General features: G+C 45.9%; 1 protein-coding gene across 1 annotated transcript; it reads right to left on the minus strand.

The window, feature by feature from the left end:
- Positions 1-20,529: 20,529 nt before the first annotated feature.
- LOC123069359 (bark storage protein A) lies at positions 20,530-22,645 on the minus strand. The gene is made up of 4 exons (XM_044492192.1): positions 22,326-22,645; positions 21,700-21,767; positions 21,444-21,599; positions 20,530-21,347 (listed from the first exon to the last, which is right to left on the minus strand). Exons 1-4 carry the CDS (start codon positions 22,552-22,554, stop codon positions 20,715-20,717), a joined length of 1,086 nt encoding a protein of 361 aa, XP_044348127.1. The 5' UTR covers positions 22,555-22,645; the 3' UTR covers positions 20,530-20,714.
- Positions 22,646-25,523: the final 2,878 nt, after the last annotated feature.

Consider the following 25,523-nt stretch of genomic DNA (forward strand, 5'->3'; position numbering starts at 1 on the left):
GGTGTCGCACCTTCTCTTCCCAGGCATCCTAAGTCTGAGGTATCCTGACACTAATCAGATCTGAATCTCAGTCGGATATGATGGTTGGAACATATTTTCAAAAGTTATAACATTGGTATTTATATAGCCCGGTAAGGTGATGTCATACCTAGCACACCTGGCCGGAGGACCCATTGTTAAGTTCTTCCTTTTTAGCAAGGTTAACCATTCTTCCATGAGGAAATTGTAAGGCTTATTCTATAAGATGTTCCTGATGGATCCTTTTTGTTTCCAAAGTTTGATCTTCACCTGTTGACCATGTCAATGCTATCTGGAAGCATGTCTATGGTACTCCAATTTTCAACAGAAACATTTGAAGCCCAATGCTAAATGTTTCCTGCTCAATTATCCAAACACCGCTGTATGGGTAATGTCATGAAAATTCTCTCCCCTACCTAAAGAGTTTACTACATTATATCCTGTCATGGATATCATGCTCTGCTCGTCCTTCCGAAGGATATACCTTTGAAATATGTGTTTAAACACATTTTCCTTTCCATTGTTCTGCTTAATCTGATAATCATATTTTTCTTTCCATTTGTTGGGTTAACGTTTCTTGTGATCTATATGATCTAAGCAGTAATATTCTCCTGCTTAGGTAAACACCTCGGTTTAAAACTCTGTTAGTGTGACCCTGTTACTATTGTTGACGACATCCTGGTAACCCCCGATGGATGAGAACTTTGCCTATTGGTCCGCCTCGTTCAACGAGCAGGAAAATGGTTCTCTTCGTCCCTCGCCCTTGGTACAGATGTTGTTGCCGACATAAATGGCAGGCTATCCTCTGACATGCCTTGCTTACATGATCACACAAGACGTCTCTGCCCTTCCTACTTTTAACCCAAATGGTGGGCCCATAACCCATAGTTCCACAGGATCGAAACCTGACTCTCCTGTACACCTTATTGTCAAAGCTATTCCTCGTCTGTGGCCTCGTATGTAATTCACGAGCCACCTTCAAGTCTGATATCAGACACAATACTTATTCTCGTTGCTTTGAACCCCTTTCACGTCCTGTAACAGGCATCGAATATTCTTGCCCGCTTGAAACTTTCCATGATACCACCTTACTTTGCTCTCGATATTTTCTAAGTTTCAATTCAAGAGTTACTTTCCGCCACCTTCCCCGATGTTATCGACTAGATAGTCAGCCTTACAGAGGTCTGTTCCCCTGGAATAACCCCCTTATTCTTTCGTAAGGACGATGGAGATCCCGGAGAAAGAATGATGACTTGATCATGGTGATTTGAAGCAGAGAAATGAAGACATCAACGAAAGGGATCAACCTCTTTGAATGGGGTGCCAAGACCGAGAAGACTCGTAGGGTTTTTCGCTACCAGCATCATCCCCCCTTACTCCACCGCTTAAATCTCGGGACGAGATTTCTTGTAGTGGAGGAGAATTGTGACGCCCGGGTAATCAGGCTACAGTGATTCCACGCTAATGATGCCACGTCACCTTGGTTACTGTTGCTAATCTCGCGTTAGTTCGAAACCGATTCAGATTCAAATTCAAAATCAAGCAAACAATAAAAGTCTTCAAAAACCAAAACTAAAATGTTCGGGTTGTGTCAAATAAATCGTAAGTAGTAACGGTGGAGAAACCAAATTTTTATAAAATAATTAAATGCTCTAAATTAATTAAAGCAGCAACTAGAACAATTAATTAAATATCTTTTCAAGCTATAAGGTTAACTATTTTTAATTAAATGCCTAACTAGTATTGGCAGTGGTATAACCGGCAATACTACATTAGGTGTTGTTTTTACGATGAACAAAACTAAAATGAGTAGTAAATAAAATAGCAAAACTAATTAACAGGAAAAGTAAACAAAAGATAAAATGGAAAACAAAGAACCCCCCCACCCCACCCCCGGGCCAAGGCCCAGTTGGCCTAGCGACCAGGCCAACCCACCCCGTGCCCAAGCCTACTTACCCCCCGGTCCACCCGACCGAAACCCTAGCTGTCCCACTTCTCCTCCCGATCCCCCACTCTCTCCCGTACGACCCCCCCTCACGATCTGGATCGGGATCGACCCCAATCCCGTCGCCCCACTCCCCCCCCCCCCCACGATCTCTCCCACCCTTCTGGATCGCGCCCCGGCGCGCCCGGACCCTGCCGCCTCGTCCTAGCGCCCCATCGCCGGCGTCGCTCGTCTCCGTCGTCGCCTCCCCATCTCCTCCCCACCCCGTACCTCCTCGACCTCCTCCCCGACGGCCTCCCCAAGCCACGCTGCACCCCGTCGCCACTCGCCGTCTCTGGTGCCACCTCGCCGGAGCCACCCCGTCGGATCGTCGCTCGCCTCCCCGTCGCCCGGTCGTCTCCGTCCTCCTCCTCAACCCCCACAGCCTAGACCCCACGACCCCGTGGTGAGGCCCCGACATCTCCTCCTCCTCCCCTGCTCGCAACGGCAACCCGCGCCGACGCCGCCTCTGTCGGCGTGCTCTCCGCGCCCGCTCCTCGACGTGCCCGGGGCGCGCCCCGCAACCGCCGCCCGCACGTCCCGTGGCTCCTGTTCGCTGTTGCGTGCCCCTCCTCCCGCCTACGCTCGGTCGTCGTCGTACGCGACCACGTCGCTGCAGCTCGTCGCCCGCTCCTGCTCCTCTGTCCGCCGCGGCCCGCTGCTGCTTCGTCGCGTCCGCCGTTCCCCGCACGGGCCACAACTCCCCCTTGCAAGGTCACGCGCTCGCATCAGCCGCTCACCGTGCCTACCTCCGGCCGCCGGCGCCTGTTGCCGCACCGCCCTGCTCCGGCCCATCGTGGCCGGTGCTCCCCTCCCCTGGTGGGATCTGGTGCGCGGGCACCCCTTCGCCCGCACCCGTTAGCCCACACCCACTAAGGCCCCTAGGGCCAATGACATGTGGGGCCTATCCCCTGAAACGTTAAAAAAGGAAATAAATAAAATAAATAAATAAATAATAATAAAAAATGTTAATTAAATTAATTAATTAAAGGATTAATTAACTTAATTAATTCAAATTAGATTAAACTAATCATTTAGTTAAAGCCAATTAACCCTGATTAATTACTATGAGACTATGACATGCAGGACCCTCACGTCAGTTTGACCAGTCAACACCTTTGTTGACTGCTGATGCCATGCTGACATCATGCTGATGCAGTAATGCTAATTTTGAATTAATTTAGTAATAATAATTTAGAGAATGATTTAAAACTTTAAAAATTAATATAAAATAATCCGTAACTCGGATGAAAATACTTTGTACATGAAAGTTGCTCAGAACGACGAGACGAATTCGGATACGCAGCCCGTTCGTCCACCACACATCCCTAGCATAGCAAACTCGCAACTTTCCCTCTCTGGTTCATCTGTCCGAAAACGCGAAACACCGGGGATACTTTCCCGGATGTTTTCCCCCTTCACCGGTATCACCTACTACCGTGTTAGGGCACACCGAACACCGTGTATTGTCTTATTACGCTTTGTGATGCTTTGTTTGCTCTGTTATTTATTGTGTTCCCTCTCCGTTACTTCTTTCCGGTAGACCCCGAGACTGCCGGCGACGCCCAATTCGACTACGGAGTTGACGACCCCTCCTTCTTGCCAGAGCAACCAGGCAAGCCCCGCCCCCTTGATCACCAGATATCGCCTATTCTTCTCTATACTGCTTGCATTAGAGTAGTGTAGCATGTTACTGCTCGGTTACTCCTATTCTGTTGCATAGCCTGTCATAGTTGCTACAGTCATTGATACCATACCCGCAATCCTAAATGCTGAGTATAGGATGCTAGTTTATCATCATTGGCCCTACATTCTGTTGGGGAACGTAGTAATTTCAAAAAAATTCCTACGCACACGCAAGATCATGGTGATGATATAGCAACGAGAGGGGAGAGTGTTCGTCCACGTACCCTCGTAGACCGTAAGCGGAAGCGTTAGCACAAAGCGGTTGATGTAGTCGTACGTCTTCACGATCCGACCGATCCAAGCACCGAACGTACGGAGCCTCCGAGTTCAGCACATGTTCAGCTCGATGACGATCTCCGGCCCTCCGATCAAGCAAAGGCTCCGGAGATGAGTTCCGTCAGCACGACGGCGTGGTGACGATGATGATGTTCTACCGGCGCAGGGCTTCGCCTAAGCTCCACGACGATATGACCGAGGTGGAATATGGTGGAAGGGGGCACCGCACACGGCTAAGGAACGATCCGTAGATCAACTTGTGTGTCTATGGGGTGCCCCCCGCCCCCGTATATAAAGGAGCCAGGGGGGAGGAGGCCGCCGGCCTAAGGGGGCGCCCCAAGAGGGGAGTCCTACTCCCACCGGGAGTAGGACACCCCTTTTCCAAGTTGGAGTAGGAGAGAGGGGGAAAGAGGAGGAAGAGGGGAAGGAAAGGGGGGGCGCCGCCCCCCTTCCCTTGTCCTATTCGGACTAGGAGGGGGAGGGGCGCGCGGCCCCCTCCTGGCTCCTTCCTCTTCTCCCTCTTGGCCCATGTAGGCCCATTAACCCCCCGGGGGGTTCCGGTAACCTCCCGGTACTCCGGTAAAATGCCGATTTCACCCGGAACCATTCCGATGTCCAAACATAGGCTTCCAATATATCAATCTTTATGTCTCGACCATTCCGAGACTCCTCGTCATGTCCGTGATCACATCCGGGACTCCGAACAAACTTCGGTACATCAAAACTTATAAACTCATAATAAAACTGTCATCGAAACGTTAAGCGTGCGGACCCTACGGGTTCGAGAACTATGTAGACATGACCTAAAACCATTCTCGGTCAATAACCAATAGCGGGACCTGGATGCCCATATTGGTTCCTACATATTCTACGAAGATCTTTATCGGTCAAACCGCATAACAACATACGTTGTTCCCTTTGTCATCGGTATGTTACTTGCCCGAGATTTGATCGTCGGTATCCAATACCTAGTTCAATCTCGTTACCGGCAAGTCTCTTTACTCGTTCTGTAATACGTCATCTCATAACTAACTCATTAGTTATAATGCTTGCAAGGCTTAAGTGATGAGTATTACCGAGAGGGCCCAGAGATACCTCTCCGACAATCGGAGTGACAAAACCTAATCTCGAAATACGCCAACTCAACATGTACCTTCGGAGACACCTGTAGTACTCCTTTATAATCACCCAGTTACGTTGTGACGTTTGGTAGTACCCAAAGTGTTCCTCCGGTAAACGGGAGTTGCATAATTCTCATAGTTACAGGAACATGTATAAGTCATGAAGAAAGCAATAGCAGAATACTAAACGATCAAGTGCTAAGCTAACGGGATGGGTCATGTCAATCACATCATTCTCCTAATGATGTGATCCCATTAATCAAATGACAACACATGTCTATGGTTAGGAAACATAACCATCTTTGATTAATGAGCTAGTCAAGTAGAGGCATACTAGTGACTATATGTTTGTCTATGTATTCACACATGTATCATGTTTCCGGTTAATACAATTCTAGCATGAATAATAAACATTTATCATGATATGAGGAAATAAATAATAACTTTATTATTGCCTCTAGGGCATATTTCCTTCAGTCTCCCACTTGCACTAGAGTCAATAATCTAGATTACATAGTAATGATTCTAACACCCATGGAGTCTTGGTGCTGATCATGTTTTGCTCGTGAGAGAGGCTTAGTCAACGGGTCTGCAACATTCAGATCCGTATGTATCTTGCAAATCTCTATGTCTCCCACTTGGACTTGGTCCCGAATGGAATTGAAGCGTCTCTTGATGTGCTTGGTCCTCTTGTGAAATCTGGATTCCTTTGCCAAGGCAATTGCACCAGTATTGTCACAGAAGATCTTCATTGGTCCCGATGCACTAGGTATGACACCTAGATCGGAAATGAACTCCTTCATCCAGACTCCTTCATTCGCTGCTTCAGAAGTAGCTATGTACTCCGCTTCACATGTAGATCCCGCCACGACGCTTTGTTTAGAACTGCACCAACTTACAGCTCCACCGTTTAATATAAACACGTATCCGGTTTGCGATTTAGAATCGTCCGGATCAGTGTCAAAGCTTGCATCGACGTAACCTCTTACGACTAGCTCTTTGTCACCTCCATATACGAGAAACATATCCTTAGTCCTTTTCAGGTATTTCAGGATGTTCTTGACCGCTGTCCAGTGATCCACTCCTGGATTACTTTGGTACCTTCTTGCTAAGCTTATTGCTAAGCATACGTCAGGTCTGGTACACAGCATTGCATACATGATAGAGCCTATGGCTGAAGCATAGGGAACATCTTTCATTTTCTCTCTATCTTCTGCTGTGGTCGGGCATTGAGTTTGACTCAACTTCACACCTTGTAGCACAGGCAAGAACCCTTTCTTTGCCTGATCCATTTTGAACTTCTTCAAAATTTTGTCAACGTATGTGCTTTTGAAAGTCCTATTAAGCGTCTTGATCTATCTCTATAGATCTTGATGCCCAATATATAAGCAGCTTCACCAAGGTCTTTCATTGAAAAACTTTTATTCAAGTATCCCTTTATGCTATCCAGAAATTCTATATCATTTCCAATTAACAATATGTCATCTACATATAAAACTAGAAATGCTACAGAGCTCCCACTCACTTTCTTGTAAATACAGGCTTCTCCAAAAGTCTGTATAAAACCATATGCTTTGATCACATTATCAAAGTGTTTATTCCAACTCCGAGATGCTTGCACCAGTCCATAAATGGAACGCTGGAGCTTGCACACTTTGTTAGCACCTTTTGGATCAACAAAACCTTCCGGCTGCATCATATACAACTCTTCTTCTAGAAATCCATTCAAGAATGCAGTCTTGACATCCATTTGCCAAATTTCATAATCATGAAATGCAGCAATAGCTAACATGATTCGGACAGACTTAAGCATCGCTACGGGTGAGAAAGTCTCATCGTAGTCAGCCCCTTGAACTTGTTGAAAACCTTTCGCAACAAGTCGAGCTTTATAGACAGTTACATTACCATCAGCGTCAGTCTTCTTCTTAAAGATCCATTTATTCTCAATGGCTTGCCGATCATCGGGCAAGTCAACCAAAGTCCATACTTTGTTTTCATACATGGATCCCATCTCAGATTTCATGGCCTCTAGCCATTTTGCGGAATCTGGGCTCATCATCGCTTCCTCATAGTTCGTAGGTTCATCATGGTCAAGTAACATGACTTCCAGAATAGGATTACCGTACCACTCTGGTGCGGATCTTACTCTGGTAGACCTACAAGGTTCTGTAGAAACTTGATCTGAAGTTTCATGATCAATATCATTAGCTTCCTCACTAATTGGTGTAGTTGTCACAGGAACCGGTTCATGTGATGAACTACTTTCCAATAAGGGAGTAGATACAGTTATCTCATCAAGTTCTACTTTCCTCCCACTCACTTCTTTCGAGAGAAACTCCTTCTCTAGAAAGGATCCGATTTTAGCAACGAAAATCTTGCCCTCAGATCTGTGATAGAAGGTGTACCCAATAGTCTCCTTTGGGTATCCTATGAAGACACATTTCTCCGATTTGGGTTCGAGCTTATCTGGTTGAAGTTTCTTCACATAAGCATCGCAGCCCCAAACTTTAAGAAACGATAACTTTGGTTTCTTGCCAAACCATAGTTCATAAGGCGTCGTCTCAACGGATTTTGATGGTGCCCTATTTAACGTGAATGCGGCCGTCTCTAAAGCATAACCCCAAAACGATAGAGGTAGATCAGTAAGAGACATCATAGATCGCACCATATCAAGTAAAGTACGATTACGATGTTCGGACACACCATTTCGTTGTGGTGTTCCAGGTGGCGTGAGTTGCGAGACTATCCTGCATTGTTTCAAGTGTAGACCAAACTCGTAACTCAAATATTCTCCTCCACGATCAGATCGTAGAAACTTTATTTTCTTGTTACGATGATTTTCCACTTCACTCTGAAATTCTTTGAACTTTTCAAATGTTTCAGACTTGTGTTTCATTAAGTAGATATACCCATATCTGCTTAAATCATCTGTGAAGGTGAGAAAATAACGATATCCGCCACGAGCCTCAACATTCATTGGACCACATACATCTGTATGTATGATTTCCAACAAATCTGTTGCTCTCTCCATAGTACCGGAGAACGGTGTTTTAGTCATCTTGCCCATAAGGCACGGTTCGCAAGTACCAAGTGATTCATAATCAAGTGATTCCAAAAGCCCATCAGTATGGAGTTTCTTCATGCGCTTTACACCGATATGACCTAAACGGCAGTGCCACAAATAAGTTGCACTATCATTATCAACTCTGCATCTTTTGGTTTCAACACTATGAATATGTGTATCACTACTATCGAGATTCAATAAAAATAGACCACTCTTCAAGGGTGCATGACCATAAAAGATATTACTCATATAAATAGAACAACCATTATTCTCTGATTTAAATGAATAACCGTCTCGCATCAAACAAGATCCAGATATAATGTTCATGCTCAAGGCTGGCACCAAATAACAATTATTTAGGTCTAATACTAATCCCGATGGTAGATGTAGAGGTAGCGTGCCGACCGCGATCACATCGACTTTGGAACCATTTCCCACGCGCATCGTCACCTCGTCCTTAGCTAATCTTCGCTTAATCCGTAGTCCCTGTTTCGAGTTGCAAATATTAGCAACAGAACCAGTATCAAATACCCAGGTGCTACTGCGAGCATTAGTAAGGTACACATCAATAACATGTATATCACATATACCTTTGTTCACTTTGCCATCCTTCTTATCCGCCAAATACTTGGGGCAGTTCCGCTTCCAGTGTCCAGTCTGCTTGCAGTAGAAGCACTCAGTTTCAGGCTTAGGTCCAGACTTGGGTTTCTTCTCTTGAGCAGCAACTTGCTTGCCGTTCTTTTTGAAGTTCCCCTTCTTCTTCCCTTTGCCCTTCTTCTTGAAACTAGTGGTCTTGTTGACCATCAACACTTGATGCTCCTTCTTGATTTCTACCTCCGCGGCTTTCAGCATCGCGAAGAGCTCGGGAATAGTCTTGTTCATCCCTTGCATATTATAGTTCATCACGAAGCTCTTGTAGCTTGGTGGCAGTGATTGGAGAATTCTGTCAATGACACTATCATCAGGAAGATTAACTCCCAGTTGAATCAAGTGATTATTATACCCAGACATTTTGAGTATGTGTTCACTGATAGAACTATTCTCCTCCATCTTGCAGCTATAGAACTTATTGGAGACTTCATATCTCTCAATCCGGGCATTTGCTTGAAATATTAACTTCAACTCCTGGAACATCTCATATGCTCCATGACGTTCAAAACGTCGTTGAAGGCCCGGTTCTAAGCCGTAAAGCATGGCACACTGAACTATAGAGTAGTCATCAGCTTTGCTCTGCCAGACGTTCTTAACGTCGTCAGTTGCATCAGCAGCAGGCCTGGCACCCAGCGGTGCTTCCAGGACGTAACTTTTCTGTGCAGCAATGAGGATAATCCTCAGGTTACGGACCCAGTCCGTGTAATTGCTACCATCATCTTTCAACTTTGCTTTCTCAAGGAACGCATTAAAATTCAACGGAACAACAACACGAGCCATCTATCTACAAACAAACATAGACAAGCAAGATACTATCAGGTACTAAGTTCATGATAAATTTAAGTTCAATTAATCATATTACTTAAGAACTCCCACTTAGACAGACATCTCTCTAGTCATCTAAGTGATCACGTGATCCAAATCAACCAAACCATGTCCGATCATCACGTGAGATGGAGTAGTTTCAATGGTGAACATCGCTATGTTGATCATATCTACTATATGATTCACGCTCGACCTTTCGGTCTCCGTGTTCCGAGGCCATATCTGTATATGCTAGGCTCGTCAAGTATAACCTGAGTATTCCGCGTGTGCAACTGTTTTGCACCCGTTGTATTTGAACGTAGAGCCTATCACACCCGATCATCACGTGGTGTCTCAGCACGAAGAACTTTCGCAACGGTGCATACTCAGGGAGAACACTTCTTGATAATTAGTGAGAGATCATCTTAAAATGCTACCGTCAATCAAAGCAAGATAAGATGCATAAAGGATAAACATCACATGCAATCAATATAAGTGATATGATATGGCCATCATCATCTTGTGCTTGTGATCTCCATCTTCGAAGCACCGTCATGATCACCATCGTCACCGGCGCGACACCTTGATCTCCATCGTAGCATCGTTGTCGTTACGCCATCTATTGCTTCTACGACTATCGCTACCGCTTAGTGATAAAGTAAAGCAATTACAGGGCGTTTGCATTTCATACAATAAAGCGACAACCATATGGCTCCTGCCAGTTGCCGATAACTTCGGTTACAAAACATGATCATCTCATACAATAAAATATAGCATCACGTCTTGACCATATCACATCACAACATGCCCTGCAAAAACAAGTTAGACGTCCTCTACTTTGTTGTTGCAAATTTTACGTGGCTGCTACGGGCTTAGCAAGAACCGTTCTTACCTACGCATCAAAAACCACAACGATAGTTCGTCAAGTTGGTGCTGTTTTAACCTTCGCAAGGACCGGGCGTAGCCACACTCGATTCAGCTAAAGTGAGAGAGACAGACACCCGCCAGTCACCTTTAAGCACGAGTGCTCGTAACGGTGAAACCAGTCTCGCGTAAGCGTACGCGTAATGTCGGTCCGGGCCGCTTCATCTCACAATACCGCTGAACCAAAGTATGACATGCTGGTAAGCAGTATGACTTGTATCACCCACAACTCACTTGTGTTCTACTCGTGCATATAACATCAACGCATAAAACCTAGGCTCGGATGCCACTGTTGGGGAACGTAGTAATTTCAAAAAATTTCCTACGCACACGCAAGATCATGGTGATGATATAGCAACGAGAGGGGAGAGTGTTCGTCCACGTACCCTCGTAGACCGTAAGTGGAAGCGTTAGCACAACGCGGTTGATGTAGTCGTACGTCTTCACGATCCGACCGATCCAAGCACCGAACGTACGGAGCCTCCGAGTTCAGCACACGTTCAGCTCGATGACGATCTCCGGCCCTCCGATCCAGCAAAGGCTCCGGAGATGAGTTCCGTCAGCACGACGGCGTGGTGACGATGATGATGTTCTACCGGCGCAGGGCTTCGCCTAAGCTCCGCGACGATATGACCGAGGTGGAATATGGTGGAAGGGGGCACCGCACACGGCTAAGGAACGATCCGTAGATCAACTTGTGTGTCTATGGGGTGCCCCCCGCCCCCGTATATAAAGGAGCCAGGGGGAGGAGGCCGCCGGCCTAAGGGGGCGCGCCAAGGGGGAGTCCTACTCCCACCGGGAGTAGGACTCCCCTTTTCCAAGTTGGAGTAGGAGAGAGGGGGAAGAGGAGGAAGAGGAGAAGGAAAGGGGGGGCGCCGCCCCCCTTCCCTTGTCCTATTCGGACTAGGAGGGGGAGGGGCGCGCGGCCCCCTCCTTGCTCCTTCCTCTTCTCCCTCTTGGCCCATGTAGGCCCATTAACCCCCCGGGGGGTTCCGGTAACCTCCCGGTACTCCGGTAAAATGCCGATTTCACCCGGAACCTTTCGATGTCCAAACATAGGCTTCCAATATATCAATCTTTATGTCTCGACCATTCCGAGACTCCTCGTCATGTCCGTGATCACATCCGGGACTCCGAACAAACTTCGGTACATCAAAACTTATAAACTCATAATAAAACTGTCATCGAAACGTTAAGCGTGCGGACCCTACGGGTTCGAGAACTATGTAGACATGACCTAGAACCATTCTCGGTCAATAACCAATAGCGGGACCTGGATGCCCATATTGGTTCCTACATATTCTACGGAGATCTTTATCGGTCAAACCGCATAACAACATACGTTGTTCCCTTTGTCATCGGTATGTTACTTGCCCGAGATTCGATCGTCGGTATCCAATACCTAGTTCAATCTCGTTACCGGCAAGTCTCTTTACTCGTTCTGTAATACGTCATCTCACAACTAACTCATTAGTTATAATGCTTGCAAGGCTTAAGTGATGAGTATTACCGAGAGGGCCCAGAGATACCTCTCCGACAATCGGAGTGACAAAACCTAATCTCGAAATACGCCAACTCAACATGTACCTTCGGAGACACCTGTAGTACTCCTTTATAATCACCCAGTTACGTTGTGACGTTTGGTAGTACCCAAAGTGTTCCTCCGGTAAACGGGAGGTGCATAATTCTCATAGTTACAGGAACATGTATAAGTCATGAAGAAAGCAATAGTAGAATACTAAACGATCATGTGCTAAGCTAACGGGATGGGTCATGTCAATCACATCATTCTCCTAATGATGTGATCCCATTAATCAGATGACAACACATGTCTATGGTTAGGAAACATAACCATCTTTGGTTAATGAGCTAGTCAAGTAGAGGCATACTAGTGACTATATGTTTGTTTATGTATTCACACATGTATCATGTTTCCGGTTAATACAATTCTAGCATGAACAATAAACATTTATCATGATATGAGGAAATAAATAATAACTTTATTATTGCCTCTAGGGCATATTTCCTTCACATTCTTGTCAGTCTGCCTTGCTATACTATTGGGCCGTGATCACTCGGGAAGTGATCACGGGTATATATTATACATATATACATACTACAGATGGTGACTAAAGTCGGGTCGGCTCGAGGAGTACCCGCGAGAGATTCACGGATTGGGGGCTGAAAGGACCTTTGTCCCGACGGCCCTCTGTGTGGATCTTTGTGGCGGAGCGACAGGGCAGGTTGAGACCGCCTAGGCGAGAGGTGGGCCTGGCCCTGGTCGACGTTCGCGGTTGCTTCATAATAACACGCTTAACGAGATCTTGGTATTTGATCTGAGTCTGCCCACTGGCCTATACGCACTAACCAACTATGCGGGAAAGGTATGGGCACTCGACGTCATGGTATTAGCCGAAGCCTTCGTGACGTCAGCGACTGAGCGGCGCGCGCCGGGTTGGACTGCGTAACGCGACTTCCTTTGTAATGGAGGTTGCTAGGTCTGCTCACCAGCCGCGTACTCAACGTGCAGGTGTGCAATGGGCGATGGGCCCAGACCCCTGCACGCATAGGATTTAGACCGGCGTGCTGACCTCTCTGTTGTGCCTAGGTGGGGCTGCGACGTGTTGATCTTCCGAGGCCGGGCATGACCGAGGAAAGTGTGTCCGGCCAAATGGGATCGAGCGTGTTGGGTTATGTGGTGCACCCCTGCAGGGAAGTTTATCTATTCGAATAGCCGTGTCCCTCGGTAAAAGGACGGCCCAGAGTTGTACCTTGACCTTATGACAACTAGAACCGGATACTTAATAAAACACACCCAGACAAGTTCCACAGACAACCCGGTGATCGCTTTTCCACAGGGCGACGAGGGGAGGATCGCCGGGTAGGATTATGCTATGCGTTGCTACTTGGAGGACTTCAGTCTACTCTCTTCTACATGCTACAAGACGGAGGCTGCCAGAAGCGTAGTCTTCGACAAGATTAGTTATCCCCCTCTTATTCTGGCATTCCGCAGTTCAGTCCACTGATATGGCCCTTTACACATATACCCATGCATATGTAGTGTAGCTCCTTGCTTGCGAGTACTTTGGATGAGTACTCACGGTTGCTTTCTCCCCCCTTTCCCCCTTTCCTTTCTTTCTGGTTGTCGCAACCAGATGCTGGAGTCCAGGAGTCAGACGCCACCGTCAACGACGACTCCTACTACGCTGGAGGTGCCTACTACTACGTGCAGGCTGCTGACAACGACCAGGAGTAGTTTAGGAGGATCCCAGGCAGGAGGTCTGCGTCTCTTTCGATCTGTATCCCAGTTTGTGCTAGCCATCTTATGACAACTTGTTTAACTTATGTCTGTACTTAGATATTGTTGCTTCCGCTGACTCGTCTATGATCGAGCACTCATATTCGAGCCCTCGAGGCCCCTGGATTGTATTATGATGTTTGTATGACTTATTTTATTTTTAGAGTTGTGTTGTGATATCTTTCCGTGAGTCCGTAATCTTGATCGTACACGTTTGCGTGTATGATTAGTGTACGATTGAATCGGGGGCGTCACACTAGGCCTTTCATATATAGAGAGGGTAGGCACACGATGTAACTTATGTCAACATAATAGCACAGGCGAGCAAGGGGGAGCCGGCGGCGTGTGCCGACGCCCGGGTGGCCGGTGTGCGGTACTGTGACGGTGTCACGGGGAGGAGCGTCCGTAGTCAGGCCCCGGGGATGTAGCCTTATCAGTGAACCTTGTTAACAAATCTCGATGTCGTGCCTCGTATGATTGCTTGATCTTCGGATGATCGATGGTATGCCTCGAGTTTATTATAACAAGTGGTATTATGAGTTAGGTTGTTCGAAGGTTGTGGATTGTTGATCTAGAGAAAGTATCGAGTTGAGATGCAACCGGCTGCGGTGCGGTTCTCGACGAGATTGGAAAAAGAGATCGGAGGCAATCGAGCGACTGGATCGTGTACAGCAGGGGCGTAGCATGTTCGAGACCGTGTCGGCGAGGTCGAGCAATCGATGGACTGACGGCGACGCACGCGGAATCTACCCTTAGCAGCGTGTGTTGGCGAGCGGCCAGCTGCATCGCGTGGCGTGGCCCAAGGGCTTGGAGGTGGGGCGTGCTGGATGCGGGCACGTACCAGCCAGGTGCTGGATGGGCAAGTGACCAAGGCGTAGAAGTTGCTGATCCAAGGCAGAACACATAGGTTACAGTGCGATCGGTGTAACGTATACTGGATTTGTTTTGGACCAAAAGAGGACCGAGTCCTCATTGGCATGGCAACAGGTAGATCAAATCAGAGGAAAGAATCCATCGTGTATGCATCCATCGGAATTGGCAGAGGCGTTGACAAAGCAATTACTAGCATTGGAAGTTGTGCTTGGGAGCTAATACACGTGAGTACAAGGAGGATTTTTGGTACGAATTCTCTACTGGTGCATCTTGTGTACTTGAGCATGTGTTGGAAGCTCGATTATTTTTTCACAAGGTCAGCTGTACGAACAATCATGACGCCATCGGGCATCGGGTTTGAGGTGGAGAAGTTCACGGAACTAAAAACCTTGGGTTATGGCAGACATAGATGAAAGATTTGTTGACACAACATGGATGCTTAAAGGCGTTGCGGGAATGCCGGCTAAGATGGAATTATTATGTGATGGATGGAAATTCATGGAAGACGGTTTAAGAGCCTCGAGCGTGTCATGCAATCGGACGAGTTCGGTTGGGTCGGACTAGACAGTCTGATGGATCGACGCAAGTCGATTGGCACAGAAGATGGTGGTGGGATCGGCGACGACGACATAGGAGCGTGATGTTGATGGTGACCGACTTACGGGATGTGGAAACACGTGGCGCAGGCCCGAGGGCTTGTGTGGCTTCGAGAAGACTATGTCGCGGGGTTGATTCAAGACGGTGCGCACATGAGAGCTTGAAGTCGGCGGGGCGCGACGGTGGACTGATCATCTACCATGGAGTCCCATTGAAGGTGGAACTGTATTGAGGGGCTACGGTGTAAGGATCCAGGGAATCGAAGCCTATTCAGCAAGGGGAAAAAAGCGAGTGACATGTAATTCGGACTGGAGCCCGGTGGTCTGATGGAAACATGAAACTTGTCATTGGTCGATAATGATCGATGGTACTCTGCAGTGGGGGTTGAGTGGTGTGGGTTCGCGACCCTTGAGACTCGACCAGGACAGCGGAGGCTCGACGCAGTAATAGCGGCGAGGAGTGCGGTACACACCGGACATGGAGACGGGCCAGGGCTCTGGTGGTCATACATGTGGTAAGACGACTGCGAATTTGACTCGGGATGAATACAAACAATGGTGAAATCTCTTCAAGTTCCAGACAGGCGGTCAATAAAGGAGTGGTGATGTTGAGTTCAGATAACTCTTATGTGTGACACCCAATATGTGAGTTGTTCACTTTCACGCAGGCCAGTGATCAGTGTGTGATGGCATTGGACGGGTACTCTCGAAGTTGGGAGCACAGGCTAGAGTAATAAGGAACTTAATTTTGCTCGAGTGTTGACCGTGGTCAAGAAAAGAAGGGACTACAAGTTGCAGGTGGAGTCATATGGAGTCTGGAGTAGCAGCAGTACTCATGTGATAAGCTCAAGTCCAATGTATATAAAAGTTTAACACATGAACAAATTCAAGGTGGTGGAGAATATTCGCCCAGGTGAAATTTGTTAGAGTTGTGTTGAATATAGTGTACAAGGTAGGTTACAGTAATATTGTGTTTAGATAGGATACATCGTGTCCTAATAGGACACTTGTATCCTAGGCCTAGGCCTCTCATATACAGCGAGGGTAGACACACGATGTAACCTATGCAAACATAATAGTATAGGCGCGCAAGGGGGAGCCGGCGGCGTGTGCCGGTGCCCGGATGGCCGGTGTGCGGTATTGTGACGGTGTCACGAGTAGGAGCGCTCGTAGTCAGGCCCCGAAAATGTAGCAATATAGATGAACCTCGTTAACAAATCTTGATGTCGTGCTCGTGTGATGCTTGGTCCTTGAATGATCGACGGTGGCCTCGAATTTATTCTAACATATGAAAGTATAGACAAACATTTTCCGTCATGAGCAATCGCGGCTGTTGCACACAGAAGTGTTTCATACTGGAACGCCACATCTACATTAATTTTAATAACATCACTGCTCAGCTTTTTCTACATCTGATTTTGCATCCTTATAGACTGCTTTGTTGTATGTGCTCTAGTGTAATTCGTTGCCAGTATTTTGGTAGAAACTATTGTTCTGTCAGGTGCTTGAATTGTTTTGCCTTGCGCATGTTGTCGACGTTGCCACCAAATATAAAAAGAAGCCACCATGATCAATTCTGCTATAGGTGATCCCTTTAAAATTGAACGATTCCTAGCCAGTATCTCCATTGTCATGGAACCCGACCGATCCTCTTTCAATGCTCTTTCAATGCATCATTTATGATATTTCCTCCGTCTAGAAATACTTATCGAAGAAATGGATAAGAATAAATGTATCTAGAACTAGAATACATTTACATACATTTATTTCTTCGACAAGTATTTTCGAACGAAGGGAGTATTATGTAGTCCCAGCTCTGTCCACACATCCATAGCTTGATAACAGCTGAATAAAATGTGCCGGATGTCCTCAAGTCCAACGCGACAGATCACTAAAAAGTAAACTAATCTTACATTATTAAGAAGTTGATCTCTCTATTAGCAATTCTCTCGATATGCAGTCCTCCATGTCACCAACATGACGCATCAACATTTTCTTTTTTATTTACTGTGCAGACCTATCCTCTTCTTTGGAATCGTATTATTTTCTTTTTATCTTTTCAGTTACCCCCACCAATTAATTCCCCTGTCAATCTAATTGATCTGTACTTACTTCATTCCCTATACAAGGTCACTATCAAAAATATATTTTGCATCTATACAAAGTCACCAAGATTAATCGAGGCAAAAATTAATGATGTTCTCATACTAGAAACTTGTATTTTTTTTTAAAAAAAAGGAGGATGGACGGGAAAGCGAGACGATACAGCACGCACGGGCATCTGATTATTCATGCATGGACAAGTGGCTGCTGGCTCACATGTCCGCGGCCGCGCCATCGTCCATCTCGCTGCCGCTCTTGCCGAGCAGCGGCACGAACTTGAGCATGACGGTGACGGCGTTCTGCGCGGCGATGTCGAGGAAGGTGTTGGCCTCGTTCCCGAGCGCGGAGCCTCACCCGGCCAAGTCGGAGAGCAAGTGGATGGTGATCGAAGCATGTTGTGATTACAAAAAGTATGCGCTGTTTTTTTTTTTGAAATGGAAGTAAAAGACTTGCCTCATCCATTAAATAAAGAGGTAATATCATCGGTAGTCATAAAACTTACGATTGATGTTTAGTTTGGTGCTAAAACTTCGAAAATACGGATTTACGATCATCCAACTTGCATTCTTGTGCAAATACGGTACTTCCTCTCGTACCCAGCCGTATGGCATGCCCACATGGCGTGCAGGCTGGCGAAGGTCCACTTGTCAGTGGTTGGGAGTGCACAAGACGTTGGGTGACCCTTGCACATTTTTTTTGCAGAAAACACCCTCGCAATTTATTTAACTATGCACAAAAGATATCAAATGTAACGAAAAAAGGGGGTTAGGCAGGTGGGGTTTGAACCCACGACCTGCAAATTAAACACTCAAACGTACACCGGTCCCATTAGTGCTAGTTGACGCTGAAATATACAACTAAAATTTGTTTATTTATTTACACTGAAGTTTGTCCAGGCCCACATGTCTACCAGGGTAATTTAGGGGTAGGACACTAGTCAGTGAGATATTAACAACGGGTTAACCATCGGGCGTACAGATAATTTTGCAGAAAAAAAAGGGTGCAAATAGAATCGACCTCTCATCTCAACCTCAGGATTGGAACAGCAGGCGCTAACCATTACACCAAGTACTATCTCTGTATAGAGAAACACTGAATTTTATATTTTGGCCACGACAACTACTCGTATTCAGTTTTTTTTTTTTGCCGGACCGAAATTCGGATAACCAGTCGGTCACCTAAAATTTTGGTGGTCCCCCTGAAAGTTTGTGATCGCCCAATTTTTTTGAATTTAAATGATAGAAACTATGTCAAAGATAATATCTTTCGTCCGCATACAATATCAGAACCACGCAGTTAGCTTAGTGGTAGGGTCTATGGTTCTATTCCTGTATTGTGAAATACTATATATTTATAAGTTGTTCATGCTCATTTAGAAAAAATGGTCTTGGTGCTGCAACAATGAATTGAACTTGCAATCTTCTATAAGAGAGTAGTCGAGCGGAGCACTGTAATAGGAAGCACTTACTTAAATTGTTTGCTAAAATAAATATATTTAGACATTGAAAATATTTGAATTCAAAATTTGTTTCAAAATTTTGGGCGAAAAAACTGGAATTGCCAAGATAGTTTGAAACCCGAATTTTCCGGTCCCTTCGAGAAGAAAAGGGAATTAAAATAATCTTGCTCGTAGAAAAGTTTCATACATTTTTATGGGTTGAACATTATACATTTTGACGTGATCTTTTATTTGGATTTCATTTGAAAAAAATTGGCGCAAAAAGGCTATATTTTTCGAAAAATGATTTTCTGCAGGACCCGGGAAAAAATGGAATCTAGAAAAAACCTACGTCAAATATATAACCAAGTGTATATCTCTATAGGCATGAATCTGTAGTTGGTGCAGTGGTTGGCTAGCGCATGCGTGTATATGAGCTTAGGAGTTTGAATCCTTGCGCACTTTTTTTATTCTCATTTCTCTGACCGCCTTATGCTGACAAGTGGAACCCAAACATGTTATTGATCAGCTTTTGCTTAATTAAATATAGAATGACCAGTGCTTCTGCAAAAAAAAAACACGTTGCCCGATCTGTTCCAGTCACTGACAATAGGTCGTAGACATGCTGGCATGCCACAGAAGCGCATGATTCATTTGAATACGGGCGAAGTGACCGTATTTGCACTAGAACGCAAGTTGAATGACCACAAATTCGTATTTTCAAAGTTTTAGCATCAAACAGAACATCGAGCGCAAATTCTATGACTCGCGGTGATATTACCACTTAAATAAAAAGAGAGTTTTTTTTTTGCGAGAAGTTAAATAAAAAGAGAGTTGAGTTGCTATTACATGCTCGACGCTACAAAGGGATTACTCTCCCGGTATGGTAAGCTTCTTTGCTCATGCTGTGACCCATAGTTTTGCTTCGAGTTTGATGTTGTCGAGAATGAGCAATACCGGAGGCGGCATGCACTTGTTTCAGAAAACACGAGCGGTCCTTTCATTTTAAACGGACCAACAAATGGGCATGATGATGGAACCTCTCTCTTTATGGTAGGCATGCCCATTTCCGAGTGGTTGATACACCATACACCATACGCAGTGTTTATAACATACTTCGCCCGTTCTCAAATATATGTCTTTCTAGATATTCCAACAAATGACTACATACAGAGCAAAATGAGTGAATCTACACTCTAAAACATATCTATATACATTTGTATGTCGTATTCCATTTGAAATGTCTAAAAAGACTTATATTTAAAAACGTAGGGAGTATATACTTTGGGACTCGTGCTTGACCATTCTTCGAGAACTGTGGAGGTTTCTACTCCTCCCTCCGTGTCCTTTTCTTTGCATGTTAATTCTGTCATAAGTCAAACTTTGTTTTTTTCTATCAAAATTACATTAAAAAAATCAAAATTTACAATACGAAATAAATATAGTATAAGAATATATTTCATGATGTATCTAATAATATTGATTTGATATTATGAATGTTGATTTTTTTTATGAATATGGACTTATTTTTTTAACTCAAGACAAAACTAATATGCCAAGTTCAAAGAAACGGTGAGAGTACTAACATTGTACTAGCATCACGTAGATGTAAGCACATACGTACATCAGTGGCGTGATTCAATTGAGTGCGTCTGATTAAATTACACACAATTGCGAATCCGGACAAACGGCATTACGACGGATTATTTGATTTATTTATTCATCTCTGCAACTCGTGGGCTCACCAACTGGGATTTGAGCTAGGGCTCGCAAGCCTTACCGATAGCGCGGCCCAAGAAAAAAAGGAAAAAGGGAAAGAGAGACAATACACCACGCACGGGCACCCGATTATTCATGCATGGACAAGTGGCTACTGGCTCACATGTCAGCGGCCGCGCCGTCGTCCATCTCGCTGCCGCTCTTGCCGAGCAGCGGCACGAACTTGAGCATGACGGTGACGGCGTTCTGCGCGGCGATGTCGAGGAAGGTGCTGGCCTCGTTCCCGAGCGCGGAGCCTCCCCCGGCCAGGTCGGAGAGCGAGCGGATGGTGAGGAACGGCACCCCCTGCGTGTGCGCCACGAGGGCCACGGCGGCGCTCTCCATCTCCACGGGGGTGCACCCGAACTGCTTGCGGAGGAACTGGCGGTACTCGGCGTTGTCCAGGAACACGTTGGCGCTGCAGCCCTTGCTGACCCGGGTGACCCGCGGCGCGCGGGGCAGGCACGTCGTCGCGTTCACGCACGCCGGCAGCTCCATGCCCTCCAGCTTCTTCGCCAGCTCGTAGTACCGCTTGCTGGCGGGCACCCAGAACGCGTGCTGCCGCTCCTCCGGCTCGCCGGACTTGGGGAAGATCTCCTCCGGCTGGTACCAGATGCTGTTGAGCTGGTTGGCTGATAGCGCCGGGTTGCTCTGCCCCACGGTGTAGTCGGAGAAGTTGAGGAAGCCGTACTCCCGGGTGTAGTCGCCGGCGGCCTCCAGTGACAGCTCGTTATCCTTGCCGTCGCCGAACCGCTGGCCGCCCAATCCACAAAATTTTGTTAGCACCACAAATCAAAATCCTGGACGACCATGACATGTTCACGTTTTCTAATACCAAATCTGTACTACCTGCCAGTTCCAGAGGGAGACGTGGGCCCAGTATTCGGGGATGGTGACGTCGCCGATCTGGAGGTCCTCGTTGGCGTTGCCAGCGATGCCCCAGTGGACGATGCCCTTCACCCGGAACAGGCTCAGCAGCATCTGGGTGGTCAGACCAGCGTTGAGCTGCATCCATTCCATGGTGTGCAAACAGTACGTTAAGTTCTGAGTATTTGTAAGACACACTGCTACACAAAATATAATGCTGTAGTATGTACGGACTTACCATGCTCAGTCCAGTCATGACCATGACGACGCTTTGGCCTTCGATGGTTCCGAAGCGAAACCTTCGCCCTTCAAGCAAAAATCATGCAATAATGTTACTGTAGTATTTAATTATCAACGACATACACGGTGTAGTTACGACCGATTTTAACTTTTACGTATTATTTTTCACTTCGATCGTACAAACGTTCACTCTGCTTGCTCATGTGTGCCTGGTTAGCTCCGTCAATAGGCACATGCATTTCATGTGCTTTCATGCAAGTCGTCCATGAAACGTCCGGTCTCCCGCGCGTTCCATCATCATGTGCTTTCAGGTCATGCATAAGTGTTTCAGCACGTCCGGTCACTTCTTTTGCGTACCATTCAAATTCACTACAGTACATAATTCAGACGGTTCTTATACATGAGCAGGCTTGTTAATCAATTCAAGCATAATCGTTCTGTGTTCTGACTCTGACAGTGATATTACGAACAGGCTTGTTTCTTAGTATTACGTTTATTTCTTTGACCCACCAAACTTTGACATTTCAAGCTTAAGAAAAGATCATCCATCACGTAATACCAACAGTGTCATTCCATGCTTGATCTGATTAGACTGAAGGTACCATTTGAGTAGAGCATCTTTACCTTGGATGTCCATGTTAGGGATGCTCTTGCTGGCCACGAAGCTGGGCGACTCGAGCACGGGGACCATCTCGTATGTGTTGGGCACGACGAGGCCGACGAACGGCCCGGCGCGGTTCGCCCGGCGGATGGCGCCCCACGTCTTCTGAGTGATGTACCCCTCCGCCGCCGTGGCCATCAGCGCCACCGCCACGAGGACGGCGGCCATGAGCTGCTGCCGAACACCACCCATGGTCGAGCTGGCTAGCTTCCTTAGCTCCGTTTCTCTATACCACGAGACTTGTTTTGTGTGCTGTGCCTGTGGTTGGAGTCTGAGCGTCCCTGTGTAGAGCTGGTGCACGTATATATAGCAAGTTAGGTAGCTAGGGTTGGAGCTGTGGGGGGAGTGGCTACGGAGTACATCAAATCAACGGGATCCGAACTATGCGGTGCACAATTTTTCACGTATATTATCTATAGCTAGCTGGTACTAAAAATGTCAACTAACAAATCCCAAAAATTTGCAGATCCCGAAATTAAGTTGGTGGAGATCGATCGCTTAGAGATGCTGTTGTGGTCAAGGGACCATGCATCGGACGTGTATGCCATCCCCGTATAATAACTACAACTTATATTAACACAACTCGCATCATATAAAATCTCTCATAGAGCATTTTAGACCATGTACAGTTCAAGTGGTTGGATAAACGCTCAGCAAAACGAGTCGCTTTTTTTTTTGCTACACGGAATAGCATTGGTGCTTTATTTTATGATGAAAGAGTGCTTGATTAGGCATCAATGTTTCTAAGAAGTGGCGAACCAACCTGTAGTTGAATGATTAGAGGGATAATGATATTCCCAGCCCACCAAGGTTCAAGACCTGGTGCTCGCATTATTCCTGAATTTATTTCAAAATTTCCGACGATGTACTTTCAGTGGGAGGAGACGTTCCCGTCGACGACGAGGTGCCTACGGTGACTTCGCAAATCTTAAGATGATATGCCGGCTCAGTCTCTCGAAGATGCTCTAAGGGTAGGGTCTGTACTATGCTAAAAAAGTGTTTCTAAGAAGTGTCTAAGCATTTATTAAAAGGTCCCCGGTATTAAAAGTAAGCAATGATACAACGCACCCCACAAGATAAGGGAATTACAACGAACACTCTGGAGAACCAATCTAGAAACATCGCCGGCGTGGGATGAGGGCGTGCCACAGCCGCCGTCGCCGCCGCTCCAGGAGGGAGCGGTGATAACCTTAGTCATGCGCACGGACCGTCCACGAAGGAAGTCACCATCCTTGACCCAATAGGACCAGCACGCCGGAAAAGAAGCAGATCGGCAAAGCGCCACCACTTGCGCTGGCTTGAACAACAACGAACACAAATATAACACTAGTAGCTTGTATTTAACTAATCACGATATACAAAACCATTTGCTAAAGTGTTATAGAGCATGAATCTACCAGTTTCGAAATATAAGGCACGGAAAAAATGTACAAATGCCTGTCAGGATTTATCTTTTACCAAAACTTTGTTCAACAATACATGCATAGTTTCCATTATATACTTTTACAAAGTTTGACCTAGGACAGAACAAATATACAGAATATAAATAAATTGGAGTACGAAATCATCATCTTTCTTTACCAAAATTTTGCTCAACTATAAAAGTGTTACTTTTGTCTTTGTATTAATGAAACTTTTCACTACTATCTAGTTTATATACAGATAATTCATGTATAGCTGAACTAATTGTTAATCAAAACTAAATTTTAGGGCGAACCAGCCGTGGTTGGATGGTCCAGAGTACAGTGATATCCCCAGTATACTAGAGTTCAAGTACTAGTGCTCGCATTTTTTGGAGTTATTTCAGACTTTTCGGTGATGTGCATTCACTGGGAGCAGACGTTCCCGTCGACTATGAAGGCGTCCGCGGCGACCAGTGCCAAGAAGTTATGCCGGCTCAGTCTCTCAGAGTTGCTCACAGGGGTAGGGCGTGATCACGTGTGTTTATAAAGGTGAGTGTACGTGTGTATGAGCGTATGTATCTGTACTGTGTTAAAAACAAACTAGATCTTAGGAAAGGCTTCCTCCTTATATTTCTGGATATGCAAATATGAATAGATGCTTTACAGAATAAATCAGTTTTTGTCTCTTCATCTTAAAATGAGTATTTGATTGAACATCGATGCTCTTAAGTACAGTACTTCCTCCGTTCCGATTTACTCGTGCTTTTAGTTAATTTAACTAAAACCACAACGAGTAAATCGGAACGGAGGGAGTACTTGTATAGTCTCGCAAAAAAATAGTATTACTCCCTCCGTTCCAAAATAGATGACCAAACTTTGTCCTAAAGTTAGTATAAAGTTGAGTCATCTATTTTGAAATGGAGGGAGTACTTGTATAGTAGTTTAAGCATTAAAGTATTATTGGTTAATGCCTTCAGAGAGCATGCTGTATAGCAGTACATTATGCACTCTCTACATCTACAGAAAGTTTATTATGGACAGTATTTGCGGGATGAAGTGGTTGGCTCACGGTCGTGTAAATTTCTCGCTAAAACTTTTTACATGAAGGAAATCTAGAGAGAATCGGCGCCACGAGCCCGTTCCCGTAGGGACTGCCGAAACTACCCCACGTACCCCGTTCCATATGCATCACTTTACATTGGCGTCAGGTCCCTTCATTTCGCCAATGAAAATCAGCGGTTTCTGGCCACTATGGGCCATTGGGCCATGCGATTTGGACGTGCGCGGGCCCTTGTGATAGGACGCGTCGTCAGCTAGGGACCTCGTGCTCGTGGTGGGGACGATCCATTCTGCAATCCTCCATCAATCACGTAGGACGTCTATGGGTACATCCATCCATGAATAAAATTCCCTATATACAGTACATAAAGTATCTGTAGACATGTTCACCGTGTGTCATATTTTGCGTTCGCTGTCCTGGTGGTTGCTCTCAGGAGCTATATAATAGTGCACCCGTGGATCGCATGGGAGATTAAGATGTGGTCCGTATTTATGTCTGCACATGAATATCGCTGCTTAGTTGGTGGTACATATGCTGGCCGCTGCCGCTCATGTCGGACAAGCGATGACAGACAAGTGGACCGTGCGCATCCATCGGCCTGAAAAATTCAGGATAACTTATGTGTGTGGACGCTGTTTTTCGGTTGAAAAATTGGCTGCTAACATTCATCAAATTGAAAATTCGTAATCTCTGCCGTC

Source organism: Triticum aestivum, chromosome 3B (assembly GCF_018294505.1).
Source record: "Triticum aestivum cultivar Chinese Spring chromosome 3B, IWGSC CS RefSeq v2.1, whole genome shotgun sequence".
NCBI classification, from domain to species: domain Eukaryota; kingdom Viridiplantae; phylum Streptophyta; class Magnoliopsida; order Poales; family Poaceae; genus Triticum; species Triticum aestivum.